This window comes from Neoarius graeffei, chromosome 5 (genome assembly GCF_027579695.1).
Source record: "Neoarius graeffei isolate fNeoGra1 chromosome 5, fNeoGra1.pri, whole genome shotgun sequence".
NCBI lineage: Eukaryota > Metazoa > Chordata > Actinopteri > Siluriformes > Ariidae > Neoarius > Neoarius graeffei.
This window is the reverse complement of record NC_083573.1, coordinates 67451825-67470275: the sequence shown is the minus strand read 5'-3', so window position 1 is coordinate 67470275 and position 18451 is coordinate 67451825. Positions and strand designations below refer to the sequence as shown.

The 18451-nt window shown below is 42.4% G+C and overlaps 1 protein-coding gene across 2 annotated transcripts in view; it reads left to right on the top strand.

The window, feature by feature from the left end:
* Positions 1-18451, top strand: part of osbpl10b (oxysterol binding protein-like 10b) — a 120993-nt gene that overhangs the window by 85795 nt on the left and 16747 nt on the right. For both annotated transcript variants that reach the window (XM_060922278.1, XM_060922277.1), the window contains one exon: positions 998-1478. In XM_060922278.1, the coding sequence (XP_060778261.1) occupies positions 998-1478 (481 nt within the window). The remainder of the gene's footprint in view (positions 1-997; positions 1479-18451) is intronic.

Below are 18451 nucleotides of genomic sequence, written 5' to 3'. Positions count from 1 at the left end.
GTCAGAAGCACTTTTAGTGTCCTATCTCAGCTTTTTTGCCACATATTTAGTCCCTGATAAGTCCCCTCTACTAGACATACATACAGTTCACTCATTCATTCATCTTCAGCAATCCTGAGGTCATAGTGGAGCCGAAGTCTATCCCAGGAACACTGAGTGTGAGACCGGAATACACACTGAATATAATGCCAGTCCATACATAAAGTTTATTATTGTGTCCACATTCACTGGATATGAGCAATCGCGCACTCTGATTGGCTACTCTACTACTAGGCTATCAGCTCATATACCGTGAGGAGAGAAAAACAAAATGGCGGAGCGTGTTGCTGAACTAACCGAGGATGAAATAAAAGCTCTACTCGAAAACAAAACCCCCAAAATTATCAAGTATTTAAAAGAAACAGAAAGAGCTCAAAGAATATAGTAACCCCCCCAATATCGCCTGTTCCACTCTCCAGCCCAGTCGGTGGCAGTAATGCACCTTTAAGTTGGTTTGCCAACCACCAAAAAACCCTGAAGAAGGACCCCCCCCCCCCCCCCCCCCCCAATACAAAAAAGGCAACAAAATATGGAATAAAAGTATTTGATAGTAAGAACGTATTTTTTTTTTTATTTTTCAAGAATGATTATTATAGCATTTTTCACAAATTGCTCCTGTCATTTCGCCAGTTTGTTTACCTTCTAAGCAGAAATTATTTTGTCTGACGTTTTGTATAAAGTTTTTATTTCTCGAATTTGCAAAAAATAAAAATGCTCTGTTTGTCAAAATCCAGTGAACGTGCATAGAATAAAACAGTTATTTCACTCAATCTCGCCGTACATGGCTATCAGCTCATGTATGACTCGATTTTGTGGAATAACTTAAATAGCTCAAAAGAAGTAATGTGCTTTCAGTTGTATTTGCAAGCATCCTGGCTCTATGTGCTGTCATGTCTGATGACTTACAATGGATTAGTGACATAATTAGAGTCCATGCTCTTATCTCTCTCTCTCCTAGGTAGTACTACCTACCTTTATCCTGGAGAAGCGCTCTCTGCTGGAGATGTACGCTAACTTCATGGCCCATCCTGATATGTTCCTGGCCATCACAGCTGGAGCAACACCAGAAGAGCGCATAGTGCGCTTCGTGGAATACTACCTAACTGCCTTTCATGAGGGACGCAAAGGTGCTGTGGCCAAAAAGCCCTATAACCCCATCCTTGGAGAAAGCTTTCTGTGCAGCTGGGATGTCCCCCGTGAAAAGGTACGACCCCTCAGGACCAACACTTCTGTCATGGCGCCTTCAGCCACGCCCCCCACCTCAGCCAATCCTGCTCACTGCTACCGGCTGCACTTTGTGGCTGAGCAGGTCTCACACCACCCACCGGTCTCAGGGTTCTACTGTGAGTGTAAGGAGCGTGGAATGTGTGTCAACGCCCATGTCTGGACCAAGAGCAAGTTCATGGGCATGTCTGTGGGCGTGTCCATGGTCGGAGAGGGTGAGTTGAATTACATGATGTGTGTTGAACAGTTGGTTCACAGACTGGATTTGACATTAATGAGACACTTTAATACAAGTCAAGTCAAGTCAACTTTATTGTCAAATATGCTATACATGCTCGACATACAGCACAGATGAAATTTCAGTCCTCTCTGACCCACGGTGCAAACAGGCAATGCAATAAATAAAAATAGAATAATTGAAATAAACAATATAAACAGTATAAACACTCTAGATAAGAACTAGACATAGACTAAACACTCACTCTCTCTCTCTCTCTCTCTCTCTATATATATATATATATATATATATATATATTAGTGCTGTCAAGCGATTAAAATATTTAATCGCGATTAATGTCGCAACTGTCATAGTTAACTCGTGATTAATCGCAATTTAATCGCACATTTTTGTCACATGAAAAACCATTGTAATTCTCTTACCAGCATAAAAAAGTGAATGGGCTTGTTTTGTACCAATGTTTTTTTTATTGCAAAGCATAACACGTCTTGACACAGCCACTGCAAAGTGAAACCTAAGCTGAGCACCGTGGCTCTTCGTCCCGAGGCTAGCAAGAGAACCATGAGTGAAGTGATCTACTGCTTGAGTTAGTCTACAACTCTCATCAGAGAGACAGGTTACACAGTGACGGTAGGCTTGACATGCTTGATTATAATATAAAGTACACTATTATATTAACTTTAAGTTGTTCGTTGATAATTATTGCATTGAATCAGATCTTTACTGTTTCAGCTCACTTAACACATTTTGTACTTTTACACTTTCTGCCTGTTGATGCGTCGCGCTGTCCAATCAGAGGTGGCCAAATTTGCATATTACAGGAAGGATTTCTGGGATAGCATTGAGTTTACAGTTCAGAGGGATCTGGCTTCTTTAGACGCAGTCTTCTTAAAACTGAATAAATATTTAAAAAGAGCCAAATGAGCCAGTCTTTTGAACGGCTCTTTTCAAAGAACGGATCACAAAGATGCGGATCCCATCAAAGAGCCATAAATCCCATCTCTACTAGCGCGCCCTGCCCGCGCTGGTTCTTTGGGGGAGGAGGGCAGAGGACTCTGGCTGTGTGGGGCATTACAGTCTAGCTGCTATAGTTTTTCTAAGCAAAGTCTCTGTTCCAAGTTCCTGGCAGTTTCAAAAGCTTATGAAAAACCTACATCATGTCACAGAGCGTTAATCTCGCGATAAAAAAATTATCGCCGTTAAAATTGAGTCAAGTTAACGCGTTAATAACGCGACATTTTTGACAGCACTAATAAACTAGACATAGACTAAACACTCTACACACATATACACACACACACGCACACAGACACACACACACAAATTGGAGCAAATAAACAGTCAAGGGCACTTGAGGTATAGCAGGTAAACATGAAATAAGCAGTATAAACAAACTAATAGCTGTTAAGGTGAGGTAGTGCGGAATAGTGCAAATGAGCGAGGTAAAGTGAAATGTGCAGTCCCTGAGTTCAGTGTGTTAATAAACGTTGAGAGTATGTGTGTGTGTGTGTGTGTGTGTGTGTGTGTGTGTGTGTGTGTGTGTGTGTGTTGGGGGGGGGACTGTGAGAGTGACATGTCAGATGCTGAAGGGGGGGCAGGGGGGTGTACGGGCAGAATCTGTGGCAGGGGCAGAGGGGGGAGGAGGGGCAGAACAGGGAGGGAGTTGAGCCTCCTGACTGCCTGGTGAAAGAAACTGTTCTTGAGCCTGCTGGTTTTTGGCCTGGAGACTCCGCAGTCTCCTCCCCGATGGCAGCAGGCTGAAGAGGCTGTGAGATGGGTGGGTGGGGTCACCTGCAATCCTGATGGCTTTGTGGGTGAGGCGGGAGTTATAGATATCCATTAGAGAAGGGAGAGAGACACCACTGATCCTCTCAGCTGCTCTCACGATGCGCTGCAGAGACTTGCAGCAGGACACGGTGCAGGCGCCGTACCACACGGTGATGCAGCTGGTCAGGATGTTCTCGATGGTGCCTCTGTAGAAAGTGTGCATGATGGGGGCCGGGGCTCTTGCTCTCCTCAGTTTGCGGAGGAAGTACAGGCGCTGTTGGGCTTTTTTGGCCAGTGATGCGGTGTTGTTGCTCCAGGACAGGTCTTCAGAGATGGGCACACCCAGAAACTTGGTGCTGCTCACTCTCTCCACTGCAGCACCGTCGACAGATAATGGAGCATGCTGGGTGTGCTCTCTCCTGAAGTCCACAACAATCTCCTTTGTCTTCTCCACATTCAGGCGGAGATTGTTGTCCTTGCACCACATGGCCAAGCGGCTCACCTCACTCTTGTAGATTGTCTCATCGCCATTGTTGATGAGACCCACCACAGTCCTGTCATCCGCAAACTTAATGAAGAGATTAGAGCTGGATGTTGGTGTGCAGTCATGGGTCAGCAGAATGAAGAGGAGGGGGCTTGGCACACATCCTTGGGGGACCCCCGTGTTCAATGTGATGGTGCTGGAGGAGTTGCTGCCGACCGGTACAGCCTGTGGTCTCCCCGTCAGGAAGTCCAGCAGCCAGTTGCACAGGGAGGTGTTGAGTCCCAGCTGGTCCAGTTTATGAATGAGCTGCTGAGGAATGATTGTGTTGAATGCTGAGCTAAAGTCTATGAACAGCATTCTGACATATGAGTCTTTTGTCTCCAGGTGGGTGAGGGCTGAATGGATGGTAGTGGAGATGGCGTCATCGGTTGAACGGTTGGACTGATATGCAAACTGGAAAGGGTCCAGGGCGGGGGGGAGGGCAGACTTGATATGCCGCATGACTAGCCGCTCGAAGCACTTCATGAGGATGGGAGTGAGTGCGACAGGGCGGTAGTCATTGAAGCAGGAGGGAGACGGCTTCTTTGGGACCGGGATGATGGTGGTGGCTTTGAGGCACGTGGGGACAACAGCCTGGCTCAACAAGATGTTGAAGATGTCTGTAAAGACATCTGTGAGCTCCTTGGCACAGTCTCTCAGGACACGACCAGGAATGTTATCAGGACCCAGGGCTTTCCGTGCATTTGTCGTCCTGAGAGCTCTCCTCACGCTGTCTGGGGACAGCGTTAACACCTGGTCGCCAGGAGGTGGTGGGGTCTTCTGTGCCGTGGGGCTGTTGTCTGCCTCAAAGTGAGCGAAGAAGTCATTCAACTGATTCAGCAGAGAGGTGGAGTTATCACAGGTCTGCGGCGAGGGTTTATAGTCTGTGATGGTCTGAATCCCCCGCCACAGGTTCCTGGTGTCTCTGCTGTCATTGAAGTAGACAGTAATGTTCCTGGAATACTGTCTCTTGGCCACCCTGATGCCTCATGACAGTGAGGTAGTTAAGACTTTGAATCTGTCAGTTGCAGTGAAATGAGCACTGAATTTTCTGAAACTGAGCAGATGCACAGTATTATTCATACAACCACTGTATTTTGAGATATGTGCAGAATTACAGTAACTGATGTGTTACAGTAACTGACGAGAGTTAGTTGGCTTGTGTAATTGTTCTTATACATAAAATGTCTCAGGGATGCTGTGTATGTTGTCTGATGCCCATTATAGCGTGTGCAGAGCGAAGCTCCATACATAAGAGAATGTGGTAGTGCATCGGCCTGATTTTTGATGGCTTTTGTGACCATACGACTTACGTACGTACAAATGACGTACATTTACCACCACAGGGAACCCGATCGTAAGTGCAAGGCAATGTATCTCATAAACACTTGAGCCCCAGACAATGAAATTTGTATCTTTATTTAAATAAGATAGATGGGTTTTATCCAGAGCTTATTTTTAATTTGCTTTTTAAAAAATAACATGGGATTATTTACAAACACATTTTACACTCATTGGGAGTGCGCATATATATATATATATATATATATATATATATATATATATATATAAATAAAGCTGTGAGAGACTAAACTTGTTGCTGAAGCAAGAACAATTATGATCATAAACTACTCGAGAAAGCACAGTGACATGGTCCTATTGATTCATAATCCTTAGACACCATGCGTATAGAGTGTCCGAGAGAAAGCTCTCATTGGGCTGAGTAATAATAATGTCACAGTGTAATGTTCTGGTTTATAGCAGCATGGTGTCAGGGTTAAACTTAAGCTACATTCAATTTAGCTGACAAAATAATGACAAGGAGGTGTAAATCAGAGGGGAACCATCAGGGCCTTCTAGGCCTTCAGAGAAGCCCAACCATATCAGCATTTCAAATTTTATATTTCATTTCTTTCATTCTTTCATAATAATTATTCTTGTTTAATTCTAATTTGGCCTCATTTTCTATCAAACTAGCTTCAGAAATGAAAGGGTTACTGTCCTGAAAACATTAAAATCGAGTTATCCAATGAAATTTTTTTGTTTGTTGTCTCTAGTCTGAGAAGAGTTTAGAGCTGCTCACTCATTGGTTAGGACTTCATTGCCGGGACAGAAGGCCATGGCAGTGTATGTTTATGTAGGAAGTGACAGATGAATTAACCAATCAGACTTTGATTTATAGTGGGAGGGAACAAAAATCTATCGCCCTCGGCCTACTCAAAGGCCCACATGAGCTTAACTGCGAGTTAGCGCTGTCAGTGCAGCAGTGAAGTCACCTTCCAGCTGGTGTAGCATTCATCAGTAGTGTTAGCGAGTGCTCATAAAGTGGTCAAGCCAGTGCTATCGAGAGCAAGTAGCACAGGCTAACGACTGAGAAACTAAGATTTTGGTCTCAGACTTAAAAGTAGACGGCCTTTCGATTTCATAAAACCAGTGAAATTTAGTTCCCGCTGACATTTGGTCATTGCGATATATGTTTATTTCTGTAATATCTTAAAAAAAAAGTGGTCATTCTGTGGCTGGGAAGTTATTTAATTTGAGCAAATAATGTGCATGAAATCACTCACTTCGCGCAGTCAAGCAGACAGAGGAAATCCGTGTGCACATTTGCATGTTTACCTTTCAGTGTCATCTTCTTCTTTTGGGTTTTACGGCAGCTGGCATCCACAGTGGTGCATTACTGCCATCTACAGGTTTACCTTTGACTGTGCACTGACAGTTACATCATTCTGTCGCTAAATGAACAGCTGATCACACCGAGGTGCTCACTGACCACCGATATTTATTAGTTTGGTCCTGCATTTCTTCCCTTCTCAACTTAACGTCTTTTCTTCTCACTTTCCATTACTGTAGTTAGTCTTTCACGTTTCATTTGCACTCTCACGTCCTCCATTTTTCTCTCCTTTTTCAAATTTGTATCCCACAATGCCTCGCTTGAATGGGAAAGCACCACGTGATGCATGATGTATTATCTTGTATTGCATCACAGTGAAGCAGGAAAAAATAGTGGAGAATTTAGGGCCATGTGGTCCTAAATTCATTAATTGTTCTATTTTAAAAAAACTAATAAAATTGGAAGTCCGTGATTCAAATTCCGTAGCTTTTAGTCCACTAAACAAAGATAATTGGGTGTTGGGGAAAATTCTTTTTATGGCCTACACTTGAAAAATCTGAAAGTCAGTCTACCTTTTAAGTATTCATTTCCCTGTGTAATTTACTTAGTTACTTTTAAAATCAACATCGACAATTGCACACAACGGAGCGATCTGGCAACCTGCCGCTAATCCCTTGCAAAATCCTTTGCCCTGTTGCTTTTTTAGTGTGTCTGGCTAAGTTTTGGCTGACCTGAAGTCGCAGCTCTAATAGTAACGGTTCGCCACTGATATATAATCTCAGTGGCGAACCGTTACTATTAGAGCCTTGGAGTGTTTCAGATTATTCAAACCCTTGGTAGATACTTGCTAAAAATTTTAAGGGCTTTACATTAGCACCCACCCACCCGCCAAAGGCGGGTAAAATTCGGCTTTGCCGGGTAATAACTTTAGTCTCACTAGCCACTTTGGCGGGTGGTTTATTCTGTGGTATGACAATATATTTTAATTGTAGTTTTCTCTGAAGGAATCTAATATAATAAACGCATTGCAATGCAATATTACGCGCCTACAACTCCCATGAGCACCTGCATAAACATTCTGACAACATGTTAGAATTGTTTAGAACGTTCGTTAACGGCTCAGATAAAATTAGTGATATGGTAACCTGCGGTTAATGAACGAAGCGACAAAGTTGCTGACGACTGACAAGCGCACTATGTGGCGGCATAGAGCTGGAGTTTCAAACCCTGCTGCTCAGGGAAAAAGGGGCAGAGATGAGCAGGGCCGGAGCAGCATTTTAAAATCATCAAGGTCCGTGATGCGCAAAGCGCGCACCGAAAAATGTTTGACATATTTAAATGAGGGGGTGAATTACACGCCACACAAGAGATCTATTCCTGAAATTACTTTTAATGGTGTTTGAACTGAATATCGTCAGTTTTGAAAAAAAAATCATGTATGTGGCAAGAGTAAGAATAATTTAAGCTTGTTTAATGGTTTGATCTGGCCCAAGCAATGAGGACAAAAGATACCCTCACCATGTAGCCTATGGAACTAAGATACATTAACAATCTGGCCTCCGTTACACCTACACACACAAAAATTCTGAGAAAAAAATCAGTATACACCACCATGTTTTAGGCAAAGTTATCCAAGGCAAACATAAGTTGAAACTTTCCACTCTATTGCTTTGGCTTATCGAATGATTTATTTTTAAAATCACAAACAAGGTAGGCTACAACTGCGCTGCTTCGAAAATGTAAATTTAACAGCTTGATGAAAGTGCACTGATGGTTACCATGAAAAAAACGTGTCTCCTGCACTGCGTTCCTCCCCCGAGTCGCGCGCTCATTCGTTTGTGTTCTTGGTCTCAGAGCTGCGTGCACGAAACAGACATAGAAGACAGAATCAGCGTTTAATATAATTAACAATGCACTTTTTACGGAGACGTTTTAATCTCATCTCATTATCTGTAGCCGCTTTATCCTGTTCTACAGGGTCGCAGGCAAGCTAGAGCCTATCCCAGCTGACTACGGGCGAAAGGCGGGGTACACCCTGGACAAGTCGCCAGGTCATCACAGGGCTGACACATAGACACAGACAACCATTCACACTCACACATACGGTCAATTTAGAGTCACCAGTTAACCTAACCTGCATGTCTATGGACTGTGGGGGAAACCGGAGCACCCAGAGGAAACCCACGCGGACACGGGGAGAACATGCAAACTCCACACAGAAAGGCCCTCGCCGGCCACGGGGCTCGAACCCGGACCTTCTTGCTGTGAGGTGACAGCGCTGACCACTACACCACCGTGCCGCCCATGTTTTAATGTTATTCTTTCTTTATTTTTTTATCCAGTTGAATATTTAGCGTACAAATGTATTTTCAGCTCTTAAAAATGACCGAGGTCCAGACCGCAGGGGCCTCAGAGCTGGCTGCGGCCATGGAGATGAACAAGACGCTAATAGGAAGATAAGACAGTTCAATGGCAAATGGAAGTTTGGGTGAGATTGGCTAGTTCATAGCAAAACCAAAAATACCATGTACTGCGAAGACTGTAGAAAGTCTGGCAAAGACAGGCACCAGTAATTTTAAACTCGAAACTATAAAGGACCACGAAAAGTCAAATGCACACGTCGGTACTATAACATCAAAACAGGCGAAGACGGCTGGTTTACTACAGGACAGCATTGCTTTCAGTCCCTGGCTGTCATGAAGTCGGCTGAGCTGGAGAGGATGGAGCTGCTGTTTAGAAACATTCATGCGACTGGAAAGAAGTTGATCTCACCCCAGCTATCAACTTACGGCCTGCTGGAAGCCTCAGGTCACGAAGACCATTTTTCATGGACCATTCAGACTCATCTGATGATGAATGTAATGAGGACATTTAATGTCTCTCTCTACACATGTTCTCTCTCTCTCTCTCTCTCTCTCTCTCTCTCTCACACACACACACACACTATTAATAGATAATACATAATATACATAATAATACTTGATAATACACATAATACTTGCATGTCAAAACATCAAATGTTTTTCAATGATAAATGTTTGAATTGGACTTTTAATATTAGAATCAGTTCAGTTGTACTGAATGTTATTTTTCATATTATACGATATTTCATATTGTAAGGGGCTTGAATTTGAGTTCAATAAACAGAATACTGTGTTTTATATTTTTGTCTGAATTGGTTGCATGTTTTCATATAGGGAGCTACCTTAACAGCACTGAATACTTGAGTGCTACTGTAGAGATACATTATATGCTGCCATTCATAATTAAATCTAGATCTTCTGAACTTTAACGTATCATGGTGAAGAAAAAAACTGCAATTTCCTGGCAACAAAATTGTGGCTAGTGAAAAGGCTGAATGGCTAGTGACTCGGGAAAACCACTAGCCACAGTGGCCGGTGAGCAAAAAAGTTCATGTAAAGCCCTGATATATATATATATATATATATATATATACACTACATTTTTCAACCTCCTGTTCTATAATGAAGGAAGAGTTAGGAAAGACACCTCATTCATTCATCTCCAGTCATCTCTATATCCTGGTCAAGCTTGTGGTAAATCTGAAGCTTATCCCAAGAACCCTGGGTGTGAGGTGGGAATACACCTTGGCTGGTATGCCAGTACATCACAGAGCATCATGCACATACACACACACACACACACACATTCACACCAGGGTCAAATTTAGCATAGCTAATCCACCTAATATGTTTTGGGCAGTAGGAGAAAACCAGGGACCCTGGAGCTGTGAGCAGGAACACTACCCACTGCACCTCACCTCATTTACTGTTCCTTTCAGATCATCCAAACTTGTCATTTCAGATGGCATATGTTTACTTCTTACGACAGGTTTTGCACATATCCCATGTACATTAACATTACAGACGCTCTTATACAGAGCAATGTACAACGTACCCAGAGCAGCCTTGGGAGCAGTTGGGGGTTGGGTGCCTTGCTTAAGGGCACTTCAGGCATTCCTGCTGGTCCAGGGAATTGAACCAGCAAGCTTTTGATCCCAAAGCTGCTTCTCTAACCTTTAGGCCATGGCTTCATGTATGACATCATGGGACTCAGGAATGTTGCATTTCTTTTTAATTTCTTTTGACTGTAGTGCATTAGACATCCTTGGAACAGTGTTTTCAATACAGCTGTGCTGTATATATTGTTTAGCGAGTCTAAATGTGTGGCCTTAAAGGGCACATCCTGGACCAATTTCATTTTTTTTAATATGAAAGTATGTCCCTTTACACACTCATCCAGAAGGGTAATTTTGCACAAGGCCATCTGTCTACAGCAGAAAAAAATAAAATAACAAAACGCGTCTGGAAAAATCCCAAGGAAGTCTGGAGCCAGATTCGTGACGTTATCTGCGGAAGCGCCAGCAGGCTGCGTGAGCTTTGCACGGTTTCAGTGTGCAGCCTGTGTAGACCAAGCGCTCCCATTTCTCTCTCATTGTCCGGTCTTTTGGAAAACGATGAGTACTAATCCCATCATGATTGGTGTTGCTACACCCTCCTACGATACATCTGTTAACCATTTTAATAATTACGTGATAACGTTGAAGAAATTTGCAGAAAACCACCAGGTCGTTTTCTCATAAACAAACCAGCGCTGACGTAGGATTCAGAGGGAGGCGTCCCGCACACGACGTCACGAAAATCAGTGTTTCCTGGGAAATCCAAATGCCAAGTTTTTTCAGAGGCGGACCAATTCGCCTCAAATGGCTTGATTTCAACTGAATTTTTCTGGTATTGCGCAAGGTAAAACAATTGCACAAAATGCAAAATGTGACAGATATTTGACTAAGATTGAATATAAAATAGGAGAATTACATTGATCTTGCTCCTGAATTTACCCGTGATATGCACTTTAAAGAAAACTAAAGCTTATCCATGCAGCCGTGGTTTCTCCAGCACTGCTCTCTGTCATCCTTTTAGCAGAGCACCCAAAGTACTGTACTTTGTCTTTACATAATCTGTCTGATGAACAGGCAAGCCTCAGGCCATGTGATTGCTTCTGCTGGTACAATCTATCTCTCAGTCAGGTAGTGAAGCACTAGGGAAGGGTGTCTGAGACTTTTCTTTTTACATCTGCCTCTCATTTATTTGTGTCCAACTCCCATTTCGGTTTCTCTACATCCCTGAATTACAATGTCTATGAAACATGATGCATGCATACACAGTGCAGCAGCTCTCCTGTCTTTCTATCAGCAGGTTTCTAGCGCTAGCAGGCATGCAGGTGCTCAGTGAATTGGATAAAAGTTGTTGCCTCTGCAAGCTAACCTCAGCCTATTAGTGATCCACTCTGATTAGGCCAGCATTAATTACTTACAAGACAAATGGAACTAATTCTCCTTTAGAAAAGTAAGGTAGGTAATTAGAGCCCGAGATATCTGATGAGGATTAATGAGGATTTCTTAAATGCTGTGTAACGAGTCCACACACTTTACCATAACACAGAGAAGCACAGTAAAGGATTCACATGAGCACGTGCATAATGAGCAAAATAGATTTATTGCCATCCTTCACAGAAATGAGAAGAAAATGATTGTATAAAATAAACATGAGAGAAAGACCAAAAGAAACATGGAGAAGAAGGAACGGAATGGGGTGGTGGAGTTGGAAGGAAGCAGAAAGTGCTGCCAGTGACAAACTGTTTCTAATCTATTAGAGCTGGGACTTGAGTTCAGCCCAAACTTAGCCAGACACACCAAAAAAGCAACAGGGCAAAGGATTTTGCAAAGGATTAGCGGCAGGCTGCCAGGTCACTCCATTGTGCGTAGCTGTCGATGTTGATTTTAAAACTGAGTAAATTACACAGGGAAATGCATACTTAAAGCAGATACACAGAACCTTTATTTTTAAATACATTTCTGAGTGGATAGTATCTCCATCCTTGACTCTTGTATGCTGCATAAATGGGAAAAAATGTATTTATTTTTGAGAGTTAAAATCAACCGCAAAGTTGGCATTCGAGCTGCCCCGCTGAGCCAGCCAGCCCTGAGTGCGTGACGTCACAGCAGGAATCGGTTTTAAGGCCGAGGCCTTTGACAGCTATAGACCAAAGTCATATAAATAAAAATTTATGGTGAAAGTAAGAAATACCGTTACCGACTTGCTCAACTAAGACTGATTTGACTTCATTGATTGTGGGTTGACTCTCATTAAAACAGGATGGGTGTTATAACTTATGCAACATACATGTACATGCATGCATTTTCACTGATAAAACGTAAAAGGCTAATTAAATAATCAGATGAACTGAGACAATCACATTCTGAAGCAAATTAAATAATCTTATACCGGTAACTTAAACACACAATACAAGTTACATGTATTAATCTAAATGCAGGTAAACAACGTGTTGTTGTTTTTTTATTCAAATGAGAGTCGGAGCTTACCCGTCTGTGTTCTCGCTTCTTGAAGGCCGATCTTGTGGCTGATTGTTTTGAAACAATCTGACTTTCAGTTGTTTGTTCACTTCTCCGTTCATTCGCTTCTTCCACATCAGGGTGAGATGGCAGCGATATCCAGTTTAGAAATAAGACGGCTGCTCCACTCATTCTCTCCATACTGTGTAGTCCGCCATTACTGCTCGGCTCAGGCAATTACTAAAACCCAGGATGGAACAGGATGTCACCGGTTCTAGCAACGATCGCGGGTTACTGCCCGAGCGATATGTCCCATCCCGTTCTGTCCCAGGTTTTAGCAACAACCCTTGGCTCACGCTCCAGGAGGACTAGTGCAACTGAACTCACTTTAAAAAAATAAAATTAAATAAATGTGTGGCAGCGGCGCAAGAAGGTCCGGGTTCGAGCCCCATGGCTGACGAGGGCCTTTCTGTGCGGAGTTTGCATGTTCTCCCCATGTCCGCGTGGGTTTCCTCCGGGTGCTCCGGTTTCCCCCACAGTCCAAAGACATGCAGGTTAGGTTAACTGGTGACTCTAAATTGACCGTAGGTGTGAATGTGAGTGTGAATGGTTGTTTGTCTCTGTGTGTCAGCCCTGTGATGATCTGGCGACTTGTCCAGGGTGTACCCTGCCTCTTACCCATAGTCAGCTGGGATAGGCTCCAGCTCGCCTGTGACCCTGTACAGGATGGATGGATGGATGGATGTCCATACAGGATTCACGAAACCAGCCTAGCCCTTTCCACAGTTCCCAAGAACAATAATGTCCACAGGTGTGTTACACTAATTAACACCCCATCAGAAACAATAGTGGAATCCAACAAATTAACATATTTTGCAATAAAGGGATTTGAAGAGGTTCACAAAAAACAACAACAAACAAACAGCAAAAAACTTTATTCATATGAAATTATGACATTGCTACATGTGTGTGGAAGAAGAGTCTGGAGACAGGAATTTAGTTTCCCGGTCGTTAGCCTGTACTACTTGCTCTCAATAGCACTGACTTGACCACTTGTGTTGGCCTTCGAGAAGACTGAGGGTGATAAATTTTTGTTCCCTCCCACTATAAATCAAAATCTGATTGGTTAATTCATCTGTCACTTCCTACATAAACATACACTGCCATGGCCTTCTGTCCCGGCAATGAAGTTCTAACCAATTGGTGAGCAGCTCTAAACTCTTCTCAGCCTAGAGACAGCAAACAAAAAATCTCATTAGATAACTCTATTTTAATGTTTTCAGGACAGTAACCCTTTCATTTCTGAAGCAGATTTGATAGAAAATAAGGCTGAATTAGAATGGAATAATTAAAATGAAATTATGAAAGAAATTAAAGAATGAAAGAAATGAAATATAACATTTGAAATGCTGATATGTTTGGGCCTTCTCTGAAAGCCTAGAAGGCCCTGACGGTTCCCCTTTGTGGACAGACCAAGGTGGAAAGATCTGTGCCTCGCCATATGCTCCACAAGGCGCTAAGAGGATGAGGATGAAGAAGAACAAGAAGATAACCATTACATGTAATGTTTCAAAATGTCGCTCTGTCAAAAAAATGCTCATTTGAATGGCCTTTTAAAAAATGGTATTTTCTTTAAAAATATATGCCAAAATGATTGACCTACCTAAGCAACATTTTTAAATAAATCCAATTAAATAAATGTAAACAAGAGACAGATCACTGTCTTAACAGACAGAATAAAAGTTTCACATGTTTAAAACAGTTGGAACTCTGGGCTCCTGAGTGGTGCAATAGAAAAAAAAGTGTCCACTTGTCTGGAGATTGAGTTCGACTCTCCACGGCCATCCATTATTTGGAGTCTGTCTCTGTGAAAGAAGGCAGGTAGTGTTTTCCTCCAAGCGTCGCACTGCCCTGTGATGCAGCAGTTTAAAATGTTGAGCTTGGCTTGGAGCTAGCATTTGTTAGCTTTTATGCTCTCCACCTGGTAACTGTTGCATGATGGAGAGAGATAGTTGGTGGGTAGGAATTAGTCAAGATGAATGCAGAAATGAAACCAGTGAGCACACAGTGAAGAGGATGAGAAACACAGGGGAAGAAGAAACTCAAGGTCTAAAACAGCACATTGAGATGATTTTTGTAGTTGCCAAGTTTCTTAATCAGCTGAACTACAACAGGCATCCGTGTTCTAGAACAAACTTAGTCAAGCACAACTTCACCTTGCTTGATGGCAACAGGGAATAGCACCTCATAGCCACTGTAAAATACGGAGGTGGATCGTTAATGCTTTGGGGCTGTTTTGTTGCTGGTAGTTCATGGGCTCTTGTGAAAGCGGACGGCGTTGTAAATGCTGCCAAGTATCAGGATATTTCATCCCCAAACCTCATTGCCTCAGCCAGGAGGTTTAGTCTTGACCGTAGATAGAGATTTGACCAAGATGATGAGCCAAATAGACACTGGTTAAAGAAACAAATGACAAATGGTTAAAGAAACACCAAATCAGTGTTTAGAAATGACCGTGTTACAATTTCCACTATACTATCTCCAAACGTTCACTGGACACACACAGACTGAGTGCTTGGTTCTCTTGCACACTCGTCTGGGGGCGGTATGAAAGTGCTGACCTCAGCAGCATCATATGTCACATGGTAGTCCCATGCTGCCCTGTGGAGTGGAGGTGCACGGGCATGGAGCCATGCTCTAGCCCTCTCCTCCTGTCCTCTCCTGAGGAAACAGATGTGTGTGTGTGTCAGCTCTGGCCCAGTGCCTGCAGTAAAACGTGCCAAAAGACAGCTGGCTGTTATATAATAGCTGGAGAAGACCAGTCCTGTGAGGACATACACGTTGGACAGCCAGTGTTCTGCACATGACAAAGAGAGGAGGAAAACTCATTTGGATCTAGCTTAGACCAGTTTTGTCAGAAAGATTCACTGTATTTTTATTAAACATTTCTCCATCATCCACTCTGAATACCAGTGCCTGAGCAGGTCATCTAGTGAACTGGGAGGATTCCTGATCGAGTGATGTTCCTGATAAAGTTGTTGATTGGTGACGAGGTCAGTAAATGCAACAGTTTTTCAAATGGATCATGATGGAGGCAGAGTTTGAGACAATACAGGCCGCGAAATGTGATTCTCCGACATGTACAGTGGATATAAAAAGTGTACACACCCTGTTAAAATGATTGTTTTTTCTGATGTAAAAAAATGAGACCACGATAAATAATTTCAAAACTTTTCCCACCTTTAATGTGACCTATAAGCTGTACAATTCAACTGAAAAACAAACAAATCTGTTAGGGGGAAAAACATAACTCGTCGAAAACATGCTGCCATCACCATGCTTCACCGTGGGTATGGTGTTCTTTTGGTGATGCGCAGTGTTGTTTTTGCATCAAACATGCCTTTTGGAATTGTGGCCAGAAAGTTCAACTTTCATTTCATCAGACCAGAACACATTTTCCCACATGCTTTTGGGAGAGTTGATGTATTTTTTGCAAAATTTAGCCAGGCCTGGATGTTTTTCTTTGACCCTACCTCATTACTGAGACATGACTGAAAACTGGACGTCCCTCCAAAATTGATGAAAAGACAAGACAAAAACTGGTCAGGGAAGCTGCCAAGAGGCCTACAGCAACACTGAAGGAGCTGCAGGAATTTCTGGCAAGTACTGGTTGTGTACTACATGTGGCAACAATCTCCCGTATTCTCCATATGTCTGGATTATTGTCCCATATTTTCTTCACTTCTTGATGACTCTTCACTGTGCTCCGTGGTATATCTAATGCCGTGGAAATGTTTCTGTACCCTTCTCCTGACTGATCCCTTTCAACAATGAGACCCCTTTGACGCTTTGTAAGCTCTCTGTGAACCCTGGCTTTTGCTGGAGGATGCAACTGAGTAAATGTCTGAACTTTATTTGGGGTTAATCAGAGTCATTTTAATTGATGGTAGGTGTGAACCCAAAAAGACTGAATGCTGTAATTAAATCAAAAGGTGCTTCAACAAAGTAGTAGTTTAAGGGTGTGCACACTTATGCAACCAGCTTATTGTATATTTTTTATGTTTTTCTCCCCTAACAGATTTGTCTGTTTTTCAATTGAATTGTACAAGTTATAGGTCACATTAAAGGTGGGGAAATTTTTTTAATTATTTATCGTGGTCTCATTTTTTTTACATCAGAAAAAACGATCATTTTAGCGGGGTGTGTACACTTTTTATATACTCTGTATCTAAGGATAGAGTTGTAAATGCTTTACATTGAGATAGCTTAAATCCACTGATTGATTGATTATTTATTTATTTATTATCAATCGATGGTTTGAACTGATGTGGCAGTTTTGATCAAATTTCATAACTGGCGCTTAATTCTGCGAAATAGCTCTTAAGTAATCTTACTAATGTTATAATAGCAAGGGAAGAAGCAGCTCTTTAACCCAACTAAATAATATAAGCAAGTATTTAGCAGCTCTATACAGTGTACATGTTGTTCCTTAAAAAAAGTAAAATTACATTTTACAAATACAGTATAAGACCTAACTAAGTATTACTTGTTCAATATTGAATATACTGTACATAATGTTAGATTTTGTGCTATAAGTATTTCTAAAATGATAGGAATACTCGCTGTAATGTCTGCTCAGTTTTCACCGGCAGTTATTTCAGTGTGTTTCCCGGTATTTATAAGATGAGACCATTTTACAGCAGACACAATAAGTGCACTGCAAGAACACTGCAGCAGAGCTGCTTCCAGTCTGCTCACAGGTTAATTAACATGACCCTTGAAGTCCATTTACCCCAAAAGCTCTAATAGGATTTGTACGTACAGAGCTTTTGTATAATGAAGCACTTGCTTCCTTTCTGTAAATGTCCTTTTACCATTTAGATTAAGAGTCATAAAGCTTCGTTTTTCTCTCTGACTCATAATACTTTATCAGTTTTTGAGGTGCAACAGTGCAGGACAGAAACGGGGCATCCATCGGGGAGGAAGCAGCACCAGTTGTTGTTGTTGCTCACTATGCTTGAAATATGAGTGCGTCAAATCAAAAAATGTCTCACGTATTGTTTTTCTAATTGTCATAAATACATTCATTAATCTATAATGTATCCATCACCAAAAGATTATACTGTAAAACAACCTATAAATAGGCGGCACGGTGGTGTAGTGGTTAGCGCTGTCGCCTCACAGCAAGAAGGTCCTGGGTTCGAGCCCCGGGGCCGGTGAGGGCCTTTCTGTGTGGAGTTTGCATGTTCTCCCCGTGTCCGCGTGGGTTTCCTCCGGGTGCTCCGGTTTCCCCCACAGTCCAAAGGCATGCAGGTTAGGTTAACTGGTGACTCTAAATTGACCGTAGGTGTGAATGTGAGTGTGAATGGTTGTCTGTGTCTATGTGTCAGCCCTGTGATGACCTGGCGACTTGTCCAGGGTGTACCCCGCCTTTCGCCCGTAGTCAGCTGGGATAGGCTCCAGCTTGCCTGCGACCCTGTAGAAGGATAAAGCAGCTAGAGATAATGAGATGAGATGAGACAACCTATAAATATGACTTTGTAGGCCAAATTTAAGTTTCTGTTAAGAAGATGATACCTTATACATTTTCACTAATTCACTACCGTAAACAATTTCACTACATGGCACGGTGGTATAGTGGTTAGCACTGTCACCTCACAGCAAGAGGGTTCT